We start from the raw sequence: 18,441 nt of genomic DNA, 5'->3' as shown, positions 1-18,441 counted from the left end.
ATTATTTTACAACGACTGCATTGCAAATAAGTTGATTCCTTTCCGAAAAAGAACTAGAGTCCATTCCAAGTCACCATGCGGGTTTTTAGGTGATATTTGTAATTAGTCTGAATCATTTTGAATAAAAGAATATCTGAGCCACAATAATTAAATTCTTTTCAAAAAAATTGACTAAGAAAATACTTATCTTTTTTAATTCCTTTGAATATTTTAGAAATATTTTGAAAGTAACTGTACAAAAATTTCTTTATTTAGAAGAATTGTGAAACTTCTGCGTGAATATTTCACATTTACAAATATTTGTAAACTTTGCCAAATGGTAAAATTAGTTTATTGCCCCCATAAAAGTAAGTCCTATTGTTGCATCTGTATATTTTTAGATTTCACTGCTGGGCACTGGTGGATCCTTTGTGGTGGGCCATTGTTGCATGGCACCCAACCATACTTTGCAAGGATGTGTGAATTGCTATCTTCCCAGCCCACTGAACCATTTACAAAAAATGGTAGAAAATGGTAAATAATGGTAGAATGCTGTTATCATTATTTAGAAACTATTAGAAGTATCCAATTCCACACCATGAATATTTCCAAAGTTTTACAGGACCAGGGAAATATCTATAAAGTTCAAATAGTTTTAAAAATATTTCTGAATTATCAAATGTCCTAGACATATAATTACAAAACTTTAAAATCAATTCTAAACAATGGCAACAAACATCCGCAAGGTGTCTTGGAATGGACTCTAGCAGTCAGGCTCACTAATTTCGAAATTTCCAGATGGGGAAAATTGGTATACTAGTATCATTATATCTCTGAACTCCATTCAATTCAATTCTCCTACCCCTAAAATATTAGATAACTAGCATTTAATGATTTAGCCTTTGTCATTTCAGATATCTGAAATATCAAGTATACATGCATACGTAAGCACCACATAGCACACATTCTATCCTAGAATATCCTTGGTCACAGCCAATTGCTGAGAAATATCAGCCTTGATTTTATCACGAATATGAGCTGAAGTCAGAGCTGTAAGAAAAATCCACAAAGTAAAGTTTATAGTTCCTGACTCCCTACTGTTCAACAGCCCACATCCTGAGTAGTAGGATTATCCCAGTGCCAATGATGGAGTACTGATACACTGGTTCAACAAAGGAAATAAAGGAAAGTCACCACTAACAGACTTGTTAATGGTTTTATGCCCACTCCTTCCAATAAATTATGCCGACTGACAAATGATAATGATGGAAGAGGCGTTTGAAATCTACAGGTGTCCTATGGGGTTGGGCAAGAAATCACAAACACAATGTACAATTACAAGGTCAAAAAATAGTCACCATAAACTGCAGAAAGTATAGTGGTACACAAGCTAGTGCAGTTTCATTACAGCCCACATTTTCAATTATTTTACCAATGACAGTTTAGAAAAAGAGAAAACAAGAAGATGGAATAAAAAATTTTTAAAATGCACTAACGTGTTCCCAGAAGTTGATCTCATATACGATATTATCTTTATTGAAGCGTTCCCTCAGCAATGAAATATGCCATCTAAATTTCAAGATGTTTGATGTTTAATATCTCATTCTATTCAGGAAGAATGGTGAGGGTGCTGAATCAAAATTGTGTCCTGGCCAAATTCCACCTCAAATTCCATTTCCTTCCACATAGCTTCCAAGAATGTAATGAAAAGGAATACACAAAAGGAAAAAGATACAATTAAGTCTGTATTGTAACTGCATCCTCTTTGAATTTGGAAAGTCTTTCACATCATCCTGGAACAAATAAAAAGCAGATGCCTTTGTTGCTAAGCACCAGGAGGAACGTTGGGAGACCAAGGAAGGATAGGAAAATGTTGGCAGAAATTTTAGGGGTTAGGCCAAAAGCCTTTTCAAAGGCATTTCCTTGTTCTCTTTTAATTTTGGCTTTCAACTTTCTTGTGGATGTATCTAAAAATCACACCATCAGCACATTTACATTACATCACCATGGTATGACCCCTCTAGTTGGTCTGTCCCTAAGGACCGTGAACAACAATCTGTTTTCTGGGTCACATAGTTTTGTACACAAATGTCAGGCTTTACTAGGTAAACACTTGTCACAAAGGTAAGGTGATAAATGACAGCAAGAGAAAAAAAGGTAAGCTTTGCAAAATATGTGCACTTGTTGAAGTTGTTCTCTTCCTTTTTGTATTTCAGATATCCTAACCGGAACACCTGAAGGGGAGTATTAGTTGCAATGTATATAACATTTTGGGATTATTTTTTGTAAGACATCTCAAACACCAATGTATTTGCCTGTGACAGGTCAATGACCTCAACAATGTACATGGTAAGACAGTCAATAAGTGCTTCATAACTTTCTGAATACAACAGAATTTTTTTTTGTTAAACACTGCGCTTGTAACAATTTCTTATAAATTGCCATAAATAGATCTATTTACATAGCATTTTACGATTTTCCTTTTCCTAAAATGTGTCAATTTGCTGAAAAGTCTTAATTTGTAACAACATTGGCATTTGCTCTGTTTTTATCTATAGCTGTAGGTCATAACATACTTTTGAGGACTGAAAGTAAAACAATCCAAACTTTGTATCTTTAAATGTGTTGTTGTAGTTGAAGGTATGTGCTGCATGCAGTGTTGTATGTTCCTGACTTGTCATCCTGCATGTTCCACATCTCACTCCTCTAAACAACTGTGACAAATGCTTTCTTTCTGGGTCAACTGCTAGTTTGTTTGGGAACTGGACCCTTGTTTTCAAGATGTACGACCAAAACACTCTACCATTCTGACGTCAAACATAAGTACTAGTAACTGTGTCGAAATGGAAGTTTTGAAGCATATACACTTCAGATAGATGTTCAAGACAATCTTGAGATGGGCTCTCTAATGTATGTTTTTATGAGGCAGTATTAAGGCACCAGGTGGAATTACTAGAGTTGATATTACATATAGAATATTTTCTAAACCATGGCAACAGGTTTGAGATATACAAAAATTTCACTGCTGTTACAAACTTGAATTATATTGGTCACGAAGCACTAGTTAGTGAGGCTGGTAGTAACAGATGGCGACAATTGGACAAATGTGAAAGCTGTTAGGGGTCAGACATTCATGGCAGCTATATTAGCACCCAGGGATTTCCTAAGTGAAAACATTGAACCAACTTTATCCCAGACACCTACAACAAACAATGTCAATTATAGAAGCAAATGTCATGTCCACTTTACGACTTTACAACTACTATAAGTTTGATATTTGTGACACTATATTTCTGACAGCCATATTCAGAAAAAAAAAACTAAATACATACAATGTACACAGTCTGAGATGCCCCCAGATTGTGTACATGTTTCCAAAGTTCCTATCTTTGAGGAGTTTTCTTTACATCTGGAAGTTATTCTTATCAGGAAGCTTTGTAGACTTATCTAGAAGCAAAAAAATCCTGTGTATGTGATCATAATGAAACACTGAAAAACATAAAGACATCTCTAAAAATAAGATAAAAACTGTGTCAACTTGCCTTTAGGTTTATGGCAATGGTTTCCCATGTTGTTGTAAAGTATTGCTGCCAGGAAGCCTGCTAGACCAGGAGCCAAAAGAGTTCAAAGCACAGTTCAGCTTTCCGTTTCTCTCCCTCTCTCTCTCTACTCCTCCCTTTGGGTGGTCTACTCTCTCCCTGCTAACTCATTATTTCAACCATCAGGGTTTCTCCATGTTCAATTCTAAACTGTTCCTCCCATATTCTGACATGTAACAACTGAAGTGACATTGTTTTTCTTAATCCTGGAAGTTGTATGCTGTGTCAAAGGAAGTACCTCACCGTTGTCTGTTGAGTCAGGTGTGTAACATGCCTTATATGGGACACTTCCTGCACACCTTTTGTGTTACCTGTGTTACCTGTTCAGGTTATTCATTGGCTTTCTCATGTGCCTTTAGGCATATCACCATGATTTTTAAAATCTTACCCTATATTCATATTGGGCAAACTTTAAGATTGACATGAACAGCAACATTCCATAAAATGTCAGTTGCTTTCCACAAAGAAAATGTTAACACTCCTATATTGTTGATACACAAAAAGTAGCTATAAACCCTTCAACAAGGCCAGTTTTACTTAGGAATGTTCCCTTTATTAGTCCGGAAGTCAGTTCTGATGAAATATTAATCGGTTCTTACAAAATCCACAGTTCAGTCAGAGACAGTCAGGTTATACAACTGACAAACGGGTATCAACTTCCTGTGACAGGGATAGCCAGGGGCAAACCAGGAAGACCACAATCCCCCCACATTACCAAAAGGAGACAAGAATAGTTGCGACCTGACCCGCAGACAGACAATGGGCAGGTTGACGTAGCAGCCTTGTGTACACACACACACATGGGGGCAATGAATAGCCTGCTGAGTCATTGTGTTACACTGCAAACACTGGAGACGTCACAGTGAAAGTACAGGTGAGGACATACAGGTACAGGGATACAACTACACCTGAGTAACAAGGCACATTGATCAACTGAAGAAATAAAAGCAAGACCTTTATGTATCTTCAATATTCATATATCTTCAATGAATAGCCTGCTGAGTCATTGTGTTACACTGCAAACACTTGAGACGTCACAGTGAAAGTACAGGTGAGGATACAGGTACAGGGACACAGGTTTGGTTTGGTTTGGTTTTACAGATCTCCATTAGTGACAAGTACACCTGAATACTACATTAAAAGTACCAAGGCACATTGATTAACTGGGGAAATAAATGCAATAAATTAGATTAACTACACTATGTCTACAGGTTGCTTTTTCCTGTCACTGTATGTAATATTATAGTCAAATCTTTTAAGAGCAAATACAGCCTGAACTTCTCAACGAAAATACCCTTTCATGAAACAGCAGATGTACATGCAGCCCAGTATCCAAACCTATCATAGCAGACTTTTCTCTTCTAATTAGGTTTGGACACCAGGCTAATAAACCTAACATAGCTGTGTGACTGATATCAGAATGAAGGCTTGTTTTTGCCAACTTTATCCCAATACAAGAGAATAACTGCTTTTAGTACTTCTGTAGCAAAAGCACTTCTTCCCTGGAGTTGTAGCAGGAACTTGAGCCATGTCTACCAGATACCATCTATGTCTGACAGCAGGACTTCCAGATAATGCAGTTGCGTACATCCTGACTCCTTGCTGAGGGCATAATGGGGGGGGGGGGGGGCTATAAACTCCTGTTTTCAGTAAGTAAAAATGCTTAAGACATCTGTTCAATTCAAACAAGCATGGTGATAACTTGTACTTGAGAAAATGCTTGCCCTAAAGGTTTCTCACTGATATAGAGAGTGGTGTTGAAGATCTTTTTGTCTACCCTATTGGTCCTATTGTATTATACCCACCGCACAGTTGGCAGGAAGGTTGAACCTATAGATCATGTACATGTGCAGGAAACACTTCCGAGTGCCAAACATCATAACTGCCATGTTATATCTTTTTTTAAAGATGATCATTTACACAGGGAAGATGGCCACACGTAAAAACTTTCAAAGCAAAACCACCCTGTGGATAAAAACTACAGGGCATTGGGTAACCCATATGTATGTCACAATAGCAGATGAAGAGCAGCACAGTTCCCATCTAGCCAAAGAGTCTACCCCATAGGATTTACAGTCATAAAAATAAAAGCAAACATAAAACATATGTAGAAACATGTAAAATATCTAACATGTGTAGAATAGATTTAAACAAAGAAGACAGGCCATGAATGATGTAGATCTAAAACATACTGAAAGATACAGGTATTTGGCAGGCTCTCTTGCCTTGATGAATCACATCTTGATTCTATCAAAAGCCTTTCTGCCAACATCAGTGGCTGTCTTCAATTTCAATGTACAAGACAGAATTGTGAAAGATGAGTGTAGCTCTAATGAGGGATTACATAATCTTGCTCTGTTGACCATTTGATTCTGACAGAATGTCATAAATGTAGATGGACATACTTAGGAAGGATCCTCTGGGGAAATAGGAAAGTCGTAGCAAAAACAAGATAAAAGAAAGAAGACACATGTATGAACACGTACCTTACAAGCAGTGAAGTTTCTGTCAGTAAGAAAATTTGTTGGTTATGACAAGAAAGGACCCAAGAAGATCTTCACCTTCACACGATTAGGAGGTCACAGGTTGGTCTGGAACATGCCTGCGGCCATCCCATCCTAACTGATCATGTGCTAATGGTCATGGGGCCATGTGGCAGAAGTGAAGGTACCAACCACTTGACTATAGGTAGTTTTCCAACATACCAACCACTCGCTCAACAGATCAGACATTGAAATCATAAAATTGAAAACAGTAGGATGAAAGTCTATGTTTAAAAAGTATGAAAACAGCATCAATAAAAAGTATACATTGTATTTAGTAGTAGTTGTTTACAAAATAAGTGTTCATCAGCAATTTGTCCACCCCTGCTAGGAATAGTCCATTTCTGATAGGTTTCTCACAGACACACACCAGGCCTGGTTTTTTGATTGACAACATTCAACTGGTGATACCAGATAACACATTCTTTAGTCAATTGATTCTATGGTCTGTTCCTGTAACACAAATTGGAACAGTCCAGTTCTGCTTTCTGACCAAAGGTTATACATTTCTTAAGACTATAAGTGTGGTTTATCTTTATGTCAATTTGTAGCTCAATACAAAACAGAGTAAGTACAAAAGACATAGAAATGTGGTAAAAATGTTGCAGAACAAAACATTTTTCTGTCACCCCCATTCCATCTAAAAGTGAAACAGTCCTTATTGAAATGTAGGTCAATTACCTAAGCCATTGTGGGAAGAAAGAAAAGGTTCTAAAAAGTGATGAAAATATGTGGCATGTGGCATGTGTACGATCTATCAGTTTGTATTGTTGTTTTTTAACAGAATAACTCTTTTATTTCAAACGATAACATTTTCAAAACACTTAACAAAGAATCAATATAGCTGATGCAAGTAAGTAAGAGATGCAAGATTACAATGTTCTTTTCAAGTGTCCCTACAAGTAAAATCTTTAGGCTCTAACATCAAAACAAGTGAGTAAAACTAGGACAAGCTGCCCATAAGGAGTCTGGAGGAGTTTCTCCTGGGACTGTCTGTTAGACAGCCCAATTAGACAGTAGAACACTTCTGCTTGCAGAGAAAACAAGCAAGAAAGATGGGAAGATAATACTCATAGTACAGCTGTGTTTCTATCATCTGACTTGAAGTCAAGATTGACAGGTCTTACAAATCTGTAAATCATGAAGTATTTCTTGTCTTGCCACCCACAAAGATGCCAAGAAATAGTCAAATAGGTGTAACGCTAGTTCACCTTTATCCGCAGGGTAACCTATATCAGTTGCTTTAAAAAACGGATACCCATATTAAGTCGACGGACTAGAAAAAACTAGAATAGTTTCAACATATTACAACTGTTAGTGAAACTATTGTCCGTCGACTTGATATCCCTAAATACCGTGTGAGTAAACGCAACGAATATAGGTTACCCTGTGAATAAAGGTGAACTGGTGTTACATAGACTGAAATAAATCAACTATGAATAAAATTATTCACTCAGATAGCAGAGGAAATCTCCATCCCTTTCATGCTTACAACCTGTATAGGTGCACTAGTATCTTTCTAGTTTTTGTCTTTCGCCGCGCTTCCGCGGCGAAAGGCAATCAGACCGATATTAGATTTCTGTCCGTCTGTCCGTCCGTCCGTCCGTCCGTCCGGGTCGACCATGCCATACCGTGCTAGCGAGATATTCTACCCTGTAGATTCGACGGTATGTAACGTTATGACATACGTATCGGCCTACCATGAATGTGCTGCTTGGTTTGCGGTCCATGCCATATCGTGCTAGCGAGATATTCTACCCTGCAGATTCGACGGTATGTAACGTTATGACATACGTATCGGCCTACCATGAATGTGCTGCTTGGTTTCTGTATGGCTTATAAGCAGGAATTTGCAGAGACGGATGTGAACGGTGAGGATTTCTTCGTAAGATTGTATACAATTTATAAACTAACATGTTCGCTGTTTGGTTATAATAAAACAGACATTGTAGAGAACAGTTTGACATGTCATTTACTTTGTTTTATGGAAAATCACCGCTACAAAATCTAGAATTGTGTAAGATGCGTGCGCCGCATCTGACATGGTGTGGGAGGGGGGCGTATTCGGAAATTTCTTACTCTAAGAAATTTCAGGCTATTTTCGTGTAACAAACTTCTTTCAGCAAAATAGTAGCCCTCGGATGCGTTGAAAATAGAATTACCCACATTTAATTTATAATTTCGAAAGGGAAGATTCTGACCGAGCTCGACGGAGTGAGTCTGACGCGTGACGTCACGACTCCGTCAAGTAAAAGCATAATTGCGTTACTAAAAGAAACGAAACGTTCCATTAAACATACCACGGACCTGTTTTAGTTTAAAATATCTACCTTTCACATGATCTTGCCATTAAAAAAAATATTTCCATTACTGTATATGCCATGTTAATATTTTATGTTCAGTTGTTTATGGTGACAATACTTTGTTTGTTCTTGCAGAAATTCAGGACACATCTACTGATAAATTTGATTACTACAGTGCACTTTCATAAAACCCTGTTGTACTGTAACAGAGCCGTTCTTAACAGCGAAACAATCCGAATAAAGTTAACATCATTCATGCAGTTGTGTTATTATACAGTTCAAGTAAAATATACTCTGTGAGAACCACTACCTTACTAAACAGTTATATAACCTAGCACTTGACCAAACTGTGCCAGAGCTGCCAACGTTGCAGACTTGGCACCCACGCTTGACCAAACTATGCCAAACAATTTTACCTACACAATATAAGTAAGCGAAAGACTAGCTTTTTTCAGAAGCTCTTGTTTTTTTTACCTCCATGAAAAAATGGAGGTATAGTTTTGAGTGTGTCTGTGTGTGTGTGTGTGTGTTTGTGTGTGTGTCTGTGTGTCCGCATATTTGTGGTCATCATAACTTGAGAACCTCTTGATGGACTACGATGATATTTGGTATGTAGGTAGGGGTTGGGAAGACGAAGGTCAAGGTCAATTTTGGGCCCCCTGGTGTGTGGCCTTGGTACTGCAGCGCAACTTCCGGTTTTGCTATCTCGGTGTTCTGAACATGCTATGGTCAAGATTTTCAAGTATTAGATAGCTCTTGTGCTCAGGAAAAAATTACGTAAGTTTGGGCCCCCTAGCGTCTAGTTTGGGAATAGCAGGGGCATTTTTGTCAAAAACTTTTGACGAGGATAACTCAAGAAGGGAACAACGGATTTTCATAATTTTTGGTATGTAGCTACCTTAGACAATTTTGTACAAGATTAAATCTAATTATGCAAAATAGGAGTACATTTGCATGATTAATGAGGATATTATATCATGGCAGTTTTTTCAATGTATCTCTTGTCCTGGATGTGATATGGTCTTGACATTTGGCTGGTAGATAGCTTGCAGTGTCATGACAAAGTGGGGCAGGTTTCAGCTCCCTAACATTTAATTGCGGAACTGCAGGGGCGTTTTTGTCAAGACATTCTAAAGAGGATAACTGCAGAAAGGATTGATGGATTGGCATCATACTAGGCATGCGGGTACCTTAGGCAAATATGTTCATAATGATATACATTTTATGCAAATGAGGACTTAATTTGCATGATTAATGAGGAAATTGTATAATTCCATTGTTTTCAATAACTGGACTTCAATAAATGTAACACATGTTAACTATGATAGGTGGAATATAAGCAGATACCAAATATGGTAATGAGGAACTTATTTGCATAATTTATGTAAAAATTGCAAAAACGCTTTATGATTAATAATGGGAATTTTATAATTGTGACATGTGTACGTTAGTCAATGATGAACAATACCATGCATAAATTATGTTAATGTGCTAGTCAATTGCATGAAATTTACGAAAGCTCTAAATTTTCATGGAGGTATGAGGTCGCCGAACTCTAGTTTTATAATGTTTTTATTTTGCTCGCTTTCTTGAGAAACCTAATTTCTGAGGTGCAGGCAACCGCTATCACAACATCATAGCAGCACCACCTGTTGGCAGACAGTATAAATGCAGGCCTCAGTAAAACTGCTGACATCATCACCAAAGCTGCAATGTACAACAGGAGGGCTAGATGGTGCTACACATCATTGAGAATTTGAGAGAGTCTTTTAGTTGCCAACTAATGATACAAACTTTGTTAATTTTTTTCTGAAAGTTTCCTCAGTTTGCTCAATCAAAAAATCCATAAAAATCTTCATCTTCAACATCAGTATACCTTGGTATCAGCGTTTCTGAGCAGATTTTGCTGTTATATAATGACTACAGTACTCTCTCAGACCATGCATGTTTTCCACATTGCATGATCAGTTGCATCTGTTGGCAAATTACAACCAGTCGGAAGTACTGAACTGTACTGACAGTACATAATAAATACAACCAAGGCCGACATTCAAAGTTGACACATTTCCAAGTCGTGCTTATACTGACATACTGTTGTATTGTGAATCAACACAGGCTTCCTAACATTGGAATATCTCCAGTTTTAGTACCAGGTTTATGTCAGAAGAATGTTATCTTGTTTGGGGGTATCAGCAAATGTTTTCCTTGACCCACATGTAGAATTCTCTGGAGACAGCAATTAAACACAACACACAAACATGTACAAAGGGATTAAGATAGGAACCAGGGAACTCAGGAATGGACATACAACAGACAGGCTTGTGACAAAGACTAGCCACGAAAGACAAAGTCCACTCACCTCCACTCATGAAGTCATTCAGTTATATTGGTGGCCTTTTGATGTAAATGTAAGAAAATTTCAGATACACTTGCAAGTAGCAAGAAAGGCTGTGTTAGATTTCTAAATATGTAGAAGAAAAATGGTACTACCATAGGGACAGATATCTAAGGGACAGGCCACAAGAATAGAGTAGAGTAGAATAGAGTGAGTAGTGTGGTTTCACAAGGGATCATAGCTAGTTGTATAAATAGTTTTTATAAAGACGGACCCATAGGATAGTAACAAAAGTATATTAGCTCATAAAAAAAGACATAGCCCATAAAAAGACATTGGAGAAAAGTAAATGTACAAGTTGTTGACCGTGCATTTACATGCAACCCTCCCGGCATACGAATATTGGTTTTTCCCTATGTCTGCGAAGGAAAGGTTCCAGTTGTACAGGTATGTCTGTTGGTTCAACTCCTGACATTTTCTGAAATGTGGAATGTTTTGTGGAGTAAATCAGGACTTTTCTTTGCAGGCAACGGATAGCGAATGAGTGAGTGAGGCGTTCACACCCCTGCTAAGGAAAGGCAACTATCAACAGTTGCCAAAGGGTAACATTTACTCCTCAGTGGAACCAATGGGGATATATGGATACTCTGTAGACATACACATGATACTGTAAATGCATTTTAAGTTCACAGGGATTTAATTTTAAGGTAGCAGGAAAAAGGACTGTTAGCGGTAGTCTTAAGTCTGCGGTAGCACCACGCACTGTAGTCTCTTACTACCATGGAAAATGTTCGTGGTGGTTTTAACTTCATGATGAATCGGTAATGCAAAAACCACTAACATAAAACCACCGTGAAAATTTCTACATTTACAGTAATTGGGAAATATTGGAACTCACTACTGACATCACAGGAAGAAACCTGAGAGGAAACGGGCAGGTTTCACCTGATCTACAATCCCAAACATACTACTTATCTGTACACCAACTTGAGACAAAAATAGCAAAAACTCTAATTCTTTGAAGCTGTATTACCAGTGGTTTACACTGCACCAGCTACGGAATTTGAAGGAATTCAAGTGTCCAGTTCTAAGTATATATGGCTGTGAAATGTGGGGCTTGCCCACCAGTATAAACATGTGGGAAGTAGGGATATATGGGTGGATTAGTGCGCTTCCCAAATGCATTAAGGTGCAAGATGGGAACATGTGATAAGACAGGGTGTAAACAACCAAAGTGTTGGTTATACTTGCTCCGCTGTAAGACTCTGTTTTGGTCTTTTCAAGGACACAATCTAGATGAATAGAACACAACAGAAATCACACAAAGTAAATACGAGTTACAATCCCCTTTCTGGTACATCTCCTCATCTTGTTTCCTACATACAACATGATGATGACCGTGATGATGATTTTTTCTCAGTTGAAGTGGGAAAGACAGTGGCAGAAAATCTTGGACCTTGTCAGGAAGGTTAAAAGTAGAGGGACACTGCGATTGAGCATGAATGTTGGCTACATTGACATAAGATACAGGTAGCTAGTTTGGCAGCTGGGCAAGAAACAATGACAATTTGCAAATATAGGTCTAAAGTACCTACAAGGGGGCCCCAAAGGCCTTTTCCGTAGAGCGTAATCGGCGGTTTTAATTCTACGTACTCCGTAGCGGGACCGCTCGAATTCAACGTAGAGCGTAATCGGTGCATTTTGCGTCGAGCGATATTGGCCCCTTTAATTTAACGTATTACGTAGAAGCTAACCGGATTTTACCGTAAAACGTAATTCATATTAATTTTTCGTCAAGTGTAATCAAAGTTTCATTAAACTTAACTAGTCTACCGGCAAATTTTACCCGCGAAAATGCTGGAAACTGCGTTTCAAAGGGTCCAGATTTCAAAATTTCGCCGGACATTCCTTGCTATGGCTCAACACTTCGGCACTGGACATGGTGAAAATATGTTGCGGGAGCGTCGTCCCCCAACTAGTAGAAATCTTTTTACCGACCTTAGCTTAGTTAACAAGCAAAATGTGCCCCTTAAATGCAGGAAATGGCATTTCAGAGGGTCGAGATTTCAATTTTTCTCCGGGCGCCGGGCGGCCCTTGCCAAGGCTTGCGACGGCTTGGGCCTAGCCTCCGGCGCTCACGACTCTCCGGCGCTCGTCGCCCTCAAAGACGTTTCTCTGACAGAAATGTCATTACATTGAGCATATGGCCTGCCAGCAAAATTTGTCCCTCAAAACGCAGGAAATGGTGTTTCAGAGGGTAAAAATTTCCAAATTTTCCCGTACCTACCTTGCGACAGTTCGACTGTTCGTGCTTTCGGCACTCGAAATCTGAAAATGATGTTTGGGGGCGTTGCCCAGCTTAAAGCTAAAACCATGTGAATTTCTAATTGGATGCTATTTAACTTAGCTTAGTCTGTGAGCAAAATTTGCCCTTCAAAATGCTTAAAATGGCGTTTCAGAGGGTCAAGATTTCACAATATTCCCGGGGGGAGCATGCCCCCGGACGCCCTAGGATTGTCGCGCCTCCGCTTTCGGTGCTACAACACCCCGACCAATCGAATGGGGACATCCCTCGCGAATGTGCACACTCCTCTAGAAAATAGGACACTCCTCGACTTTCAAGGGGACGCTCCTCTTGGAAAGGGGATGTTTCTCCCTCAATTAGGGGACGCTCCTCCGGAAATGGTATGGTTATCGGGCATAGGGGACGTCCCTCCAACACCCCCGCCGGCCCGTGGAATCGGCCGCTAACCCGACAAATCCCTTTCTAGTTCATCTAAATCACAACATCCAAAACTTTAACCCCGCCAGTGCTCTCGACAAACGTCACACCTCGCCAGGTAATGATAGTTTTTTATTAAAAATTGAGGCATGTTGGAAAAAAAGCCGCCCGCGCGGCAGAACATCACCAGTCTTCAGTGTTAAAATGGCGGCGTACCGCACGCCCGGCAAGCAAAACATCGAGTTTTAGCCTAAATATCCGCGTGCTTGTCGAGTTTTAAGGTCTCCCTCCCTAACACACGTACATGGGAGAAGTTTCTAACACGATGTCAGGCGTAGTTATCTGTTATGGCTTGTGAAAAGGCCGCGGTTTACTGGAAACGCCCGGCATTACGGCTTACCGTGACAGAGACCCGGCGCCCGTACGTGTGCTGGGGAGGGAAGCCAGTCTCGACAAGCACACGGATACGGTATCGGGCCATGTAGCCACGTTGTACAAAAAATCCCGAATAACTACGTCTGACATCGTGTTAGAAACTTCTCCCATGTACGTGTGTTGGGGAGAGAGGCCTTAAAACTCGACAAGCACGCGGATATTTAGGCTAAAACTCGATGTTTTGCTTGCCGGGCGTGCGGTACGCCGCCATTTTAACACTGAAGACTGGTGATGTTCTGCCGCGCGGGCGGCTTTTATTCCAACATGCCTCAATTTTTAATAAAAAACTATCATTACCTGGCGAGGTGTGACGTTTGTCGAGAGCACTGGCGGGGTTAAAGTTTTGGGTGTTGTGATTTAGATGAACTAGAAAGGGATTTGTCGGGTTAGCGGCCGATTCCACGGGCCGGCGGGGGTGTTGGAGGGACGTCCCCTATGCCCGATGACCATACCATTTCCGGAGGAGCGTCCCCTAATTGAGGGAGAAACATCCCCTTTCCAAGAGGAGCGCCCCCTTGAAAGTCGAGAAGTGTCCTATTTTCTAGAGGAGTGTGCACATTCGCGAGGGATGTCCCCATTCGATTGGTCGGGGTGTACAAGTGCTGAAAATTACGTCACATAAGAAATTTGCTGTCGCCGCCTTTGGCCAGCAAGACGTCTTTAGAAGTTAAGTTTTAATCTTATTGATGGAATTATCAGTTTTGTTTAGATCTCATCTTCACATGTTCTGCCGTCGGCGGAGTTCAGCCAAAAGACAATAAATATTTGCATAATGCATTATGAAATTTCGTAATTTAGCGTAGAGCGTAATGAAGCATCCATAATTTAGCGTATTACGTAGCCGGCCCTCCCGAATTTAGCGTAGAGCGTTGTCGGTACCCCCCCTTTGGGACCCTCCTACAAGCACTTAATCTCAATTTCATGCACATCAATTCTGTAATCTCAATTTCACAACTTCCTTAGAATACTAGCATACAGCTAGCCACTATGTAAATCGTGCAACCCTAAACCATCCTGATAACACTACCCAACCAACTCTGACGCATGAACTTGCCTTCCTCATATCACAGTCCTTGAAAACATGTGTATGTAATTACCCTGTGAGTTGACATTGAGCCAAGAGATGAGGAGAGGTCTTCCAAACAAATTACGCACACACCTGTTTCTTTATATCATACCCAAATTCTATCTAGTGCATTTTAGCGTACGGGCCACTATGATGTAATTTGTGACCACCATCCTAAAATGAGGACCATTACACTAATTTTCAACATTTTCATGTTGAACAATGTCAATCAAATATGAAAAATGATGATATGACACTCCAAACTGAACAAAAAATCCTTCAAATTACATGCGATGTTAACAGAGTTAATTCACCTCACAGGTAGTACTACAATGCTCAACTTTTTATTCCACATTTTCAAAATCTCACTGCGGAATGGCCAAGATCCCCCTCCCACACAACCCCTAGAACCCTGATAACAACACTCAGCATCGGGTCTCACGCTCCAGATACACTTGTAAGGGTTTGTCAACAGAGCAACAGTAGTGGGGATGTTTACATATAAAACATGTCGCGACCTTGAAAGGGGAATTTTCCCCTCTTTAGCAGATGGGGGTTGGTTGGGTAAGACAGGGGATGTTTTTGGAGTTGTGAGGGTCACCATGTGGGATTGCTATTATACAGGGGAGATTTTACATAAACATATCACAGGGCTCAAAATTCATGAAAGCCTTGAAAGGGAATACATGTAGGTGCATAATGCCAACACAGTTTTGAGAGATTGCGATGAACCAAAATTGTACAGCCAACTTCAACATCTAAACAAGCAAATACACAATAAATACTTTCTTACATTTTCTGACACTTAAAACATCAACTGACCAAGAATATGCTAACACTAACAGTATACTAGTGTACAGTAGTACCTTCACATAAGTATGTAACCTTTACAAGAACAGAATACATTATTCTAAGTCCAACATTAGTTATCACATTAATGCTTCATTGTCTTCTAATATTCTCTCATTCGACAAATGATACAATTCCATCCCACACCATTAAAATGCAATTTCAACGTCATGCTCAATTTCAAGGCAGTCAATGAAAAACTCATCTGCAAGCATGCAGTTAAGAAAATCATGACGATAAACATCTTTATGTAATAAACGATAATGTAAACCCAACTGAGTCAGCAAAATTAGAAATGAGGAACACATTCTTCAAGAAACATTCTTTGGTATAAGAACGTGCTAGCACATGATAATGTTTTCCCATTCATCCTGATAACTCCTGAAAGCAAAACATACCACAGGGTTTAACAGATCTGGAAAGTGAGCCTTTTATGTAAATACCGGTCGAATTGAGAGCCAGAGTTGAGACTCGCTAACTTAAGTAAGCGTCACGTTTCATCCTTATGGTTACAAAAGCACAAGGAGATAGTGACCGAAAATACAATAGCTGCACCACACGTAGGTAATCTATGCAAACAGTGAGAGACCTTGTGTGACACGTTGTCCTACTGGTGTCATTGCAGATGTCATTCAGGTATTGATTGGACACATCTATCTTCCTATAAATGGCTATCAACACAAAGGCATCCTGTTGTCCATAACTGTACTGATATCAGCTTCTTACACCATAGAGTTTAAAAGAAAAAAAAGTAAAATCATTTACAGACTTATGATAATGATAATAAAAACATGTCTGAGAAATGATTTGTCATTCTACCAAAATTTATTTTCGATTTTTTTTTGGTTTTAGTTTTACAAGATAATATGGCTATGTGTAAAAGTCTGTGTGATAATACAACTATGGTATGTGTAAAAGCCAATGTGTTAAAAAGAATACACATAAAAGCTTTTGTGACAATAGAAGTATGAGTAAAGGCCAATGTGATAATAAGAATATGAGTAAGAGCTAGCCTTCATGACAATACAAATATGTGTAAAGGCCGATATGATAATATGACTACATAAAAAAAAACATGCGATAAAATCACTACATAGAAAAGCCCATGTGATAAATGCGACCAACCTTCAGTGTAATGAGTTTCCATGTATGTTTGTAAATGTTTTGACCCGGTGGTTATGTACCAGTTAGGTTCCCACAGCGCCGTGCCCGGGGTAATGAGAATGCCACCAATACGCCCCCTGGCCTGATGCCACTGCTAAACCAACAGGGTCAGGAATCAGAAGGGGAGGAATGTCCCTGCTATGTCAATGGGACCAACAGATCAGGGATCTGTTGTAACATTTCCTCTTGTTTGTCTCCATTAATCTCAGTCAGACCTTCAAGTTCTGCACTAGAATGAGATATGCTTCTTGCAGATTTACTACAGAGTGATGGTAAATTCAATAACAAGTAATATCTTTAATTCAAAGTAGCATCCCACATTATGTATACTTTAGCTATGATTCCCATTGATACATTATGAATCAATGCCAATGTCTAAACACACTTTGAAAGTGATGATGACAGCAATTTCTTCACATGTGCTTGTCTCAAAACCTTTGTGTTCAAGACTGAAACTTTGTGAAATGCCTTTCCAAGCTTTCCAAATTGTCCATACATTTTCTGGTCCATGACTATCCAGGCCAAGCAGCAGTACATTATGGTCAAACAGATGATGACAGGCGTATGCCCAATCACCCATCGCTTATCAGTGGTCAATCTTCATGCGTGGTTCCACATAAATACCTTGATTTACAACAGTCACACACCCAGTATGCATACTATGGAGTACATTTTCCTCAGTTACATGTTCATCATCTAGTAGACTGATCTATACTTTGCTAAGTGATGATGATCTGTTGTCACTCATGACAATGGGTACTCAAGAGGAAGATTCTTTACAGCATAATGAGGTGTCCACAACAACCATTATCATCACAATGGAACAGTATAGGAATAGATCCAGCAAACAAACCTACTTTGAACATAGAAAGAAGCCTGCACAAGAGATAACAAAACCAGCAAAGCAGTAAGATACATAAAAGTTACAATACATGACACTAAAAATCATTTTGCTGTGCATAGTTTATAATGTTAATAGTCATGTAGTGGTAGGTTGAGAAAGACGGTCAATAGGAATCTCCAAATGTCAACTGCACTGTCATCAAACACAAGGCATGAACCATCTTCAGTAGAATTTGCATGGCTTAGTGGCTAAACAATGGCTCAAATATGTGCAAAACGATAATTCAGAATCTCGAATAATCTTGGGAACACAGAGACAGGCCATGTGGAGACCCCTACCTAGACTGTAGAGAATGAAACATGACTTACGTTGTTTGTCGGGAGAGAGTAACGCTGCCTTGGGGAGACTTGTACCTTCCTCCTCCACCTCTGCCTGGAGAGTCTCCGACAACTTGGAGGCATTCTGAGCCGGACAAGACATCACGCCAACATCAACACAACATTCCTTCATCTGATAACATGTTGTATAACATAGGCTGAAGTGGTATCCTACACTGTATTTATCTCCAGTTGTGATTTTAGATGGAAGTTCAGACATTCTTT

At 39.4% G+C, this 18,441-nt stretch overlaps 1 protein-coding gene across 4 annotated transcripts in view; it reads right to left on the bottom strand.

Moving 5' to 3' along the window:
• Nucleotides 1-18,441, bottom strand: part of LOC118421705 (ras GTPase-activating protein nGAP-like) — a 78,924-nt gene that overhangs the window by 54,543 nt on the left and 5,940 nt on the right. For all 4 annotated transcript variants that reach the window (XM_035829171.1, XM_035829172.1, XM_035829178.1 and 1 more), the window contains exon 3: nt 18,208-18,301. In XM_035829171.1, coding sequence (XP_035685064.1) covers nt 18,208-18,301 — 94 coding nt within the window. The remainder of the gene's footprint in view (nt 1-18,207; nt 18,302-18,441) is intronic.

The sequence above is a fragment of the Branchiostoma floridae genome, chromosome 8 (assembly GCF_000003815.2).
Source record: "Branchiostoma floridae strain S238N-H82 chromosome 8, Bfl_VNyyK, whole genome shotgun sequence".
Classification (NCBI taxonomy): Eukaryota; Metazoa; Chordata; class Leptocardii; order Amphioxiformes; family Branchiostomatidae; genus Branchiostoma; species Branchiostoma floridae.
The sequence above is the reverse complement of the archived record's forward strand: the minus strand, read 5'-3'. Positions and strand labels throughout refer to the sequence as shown.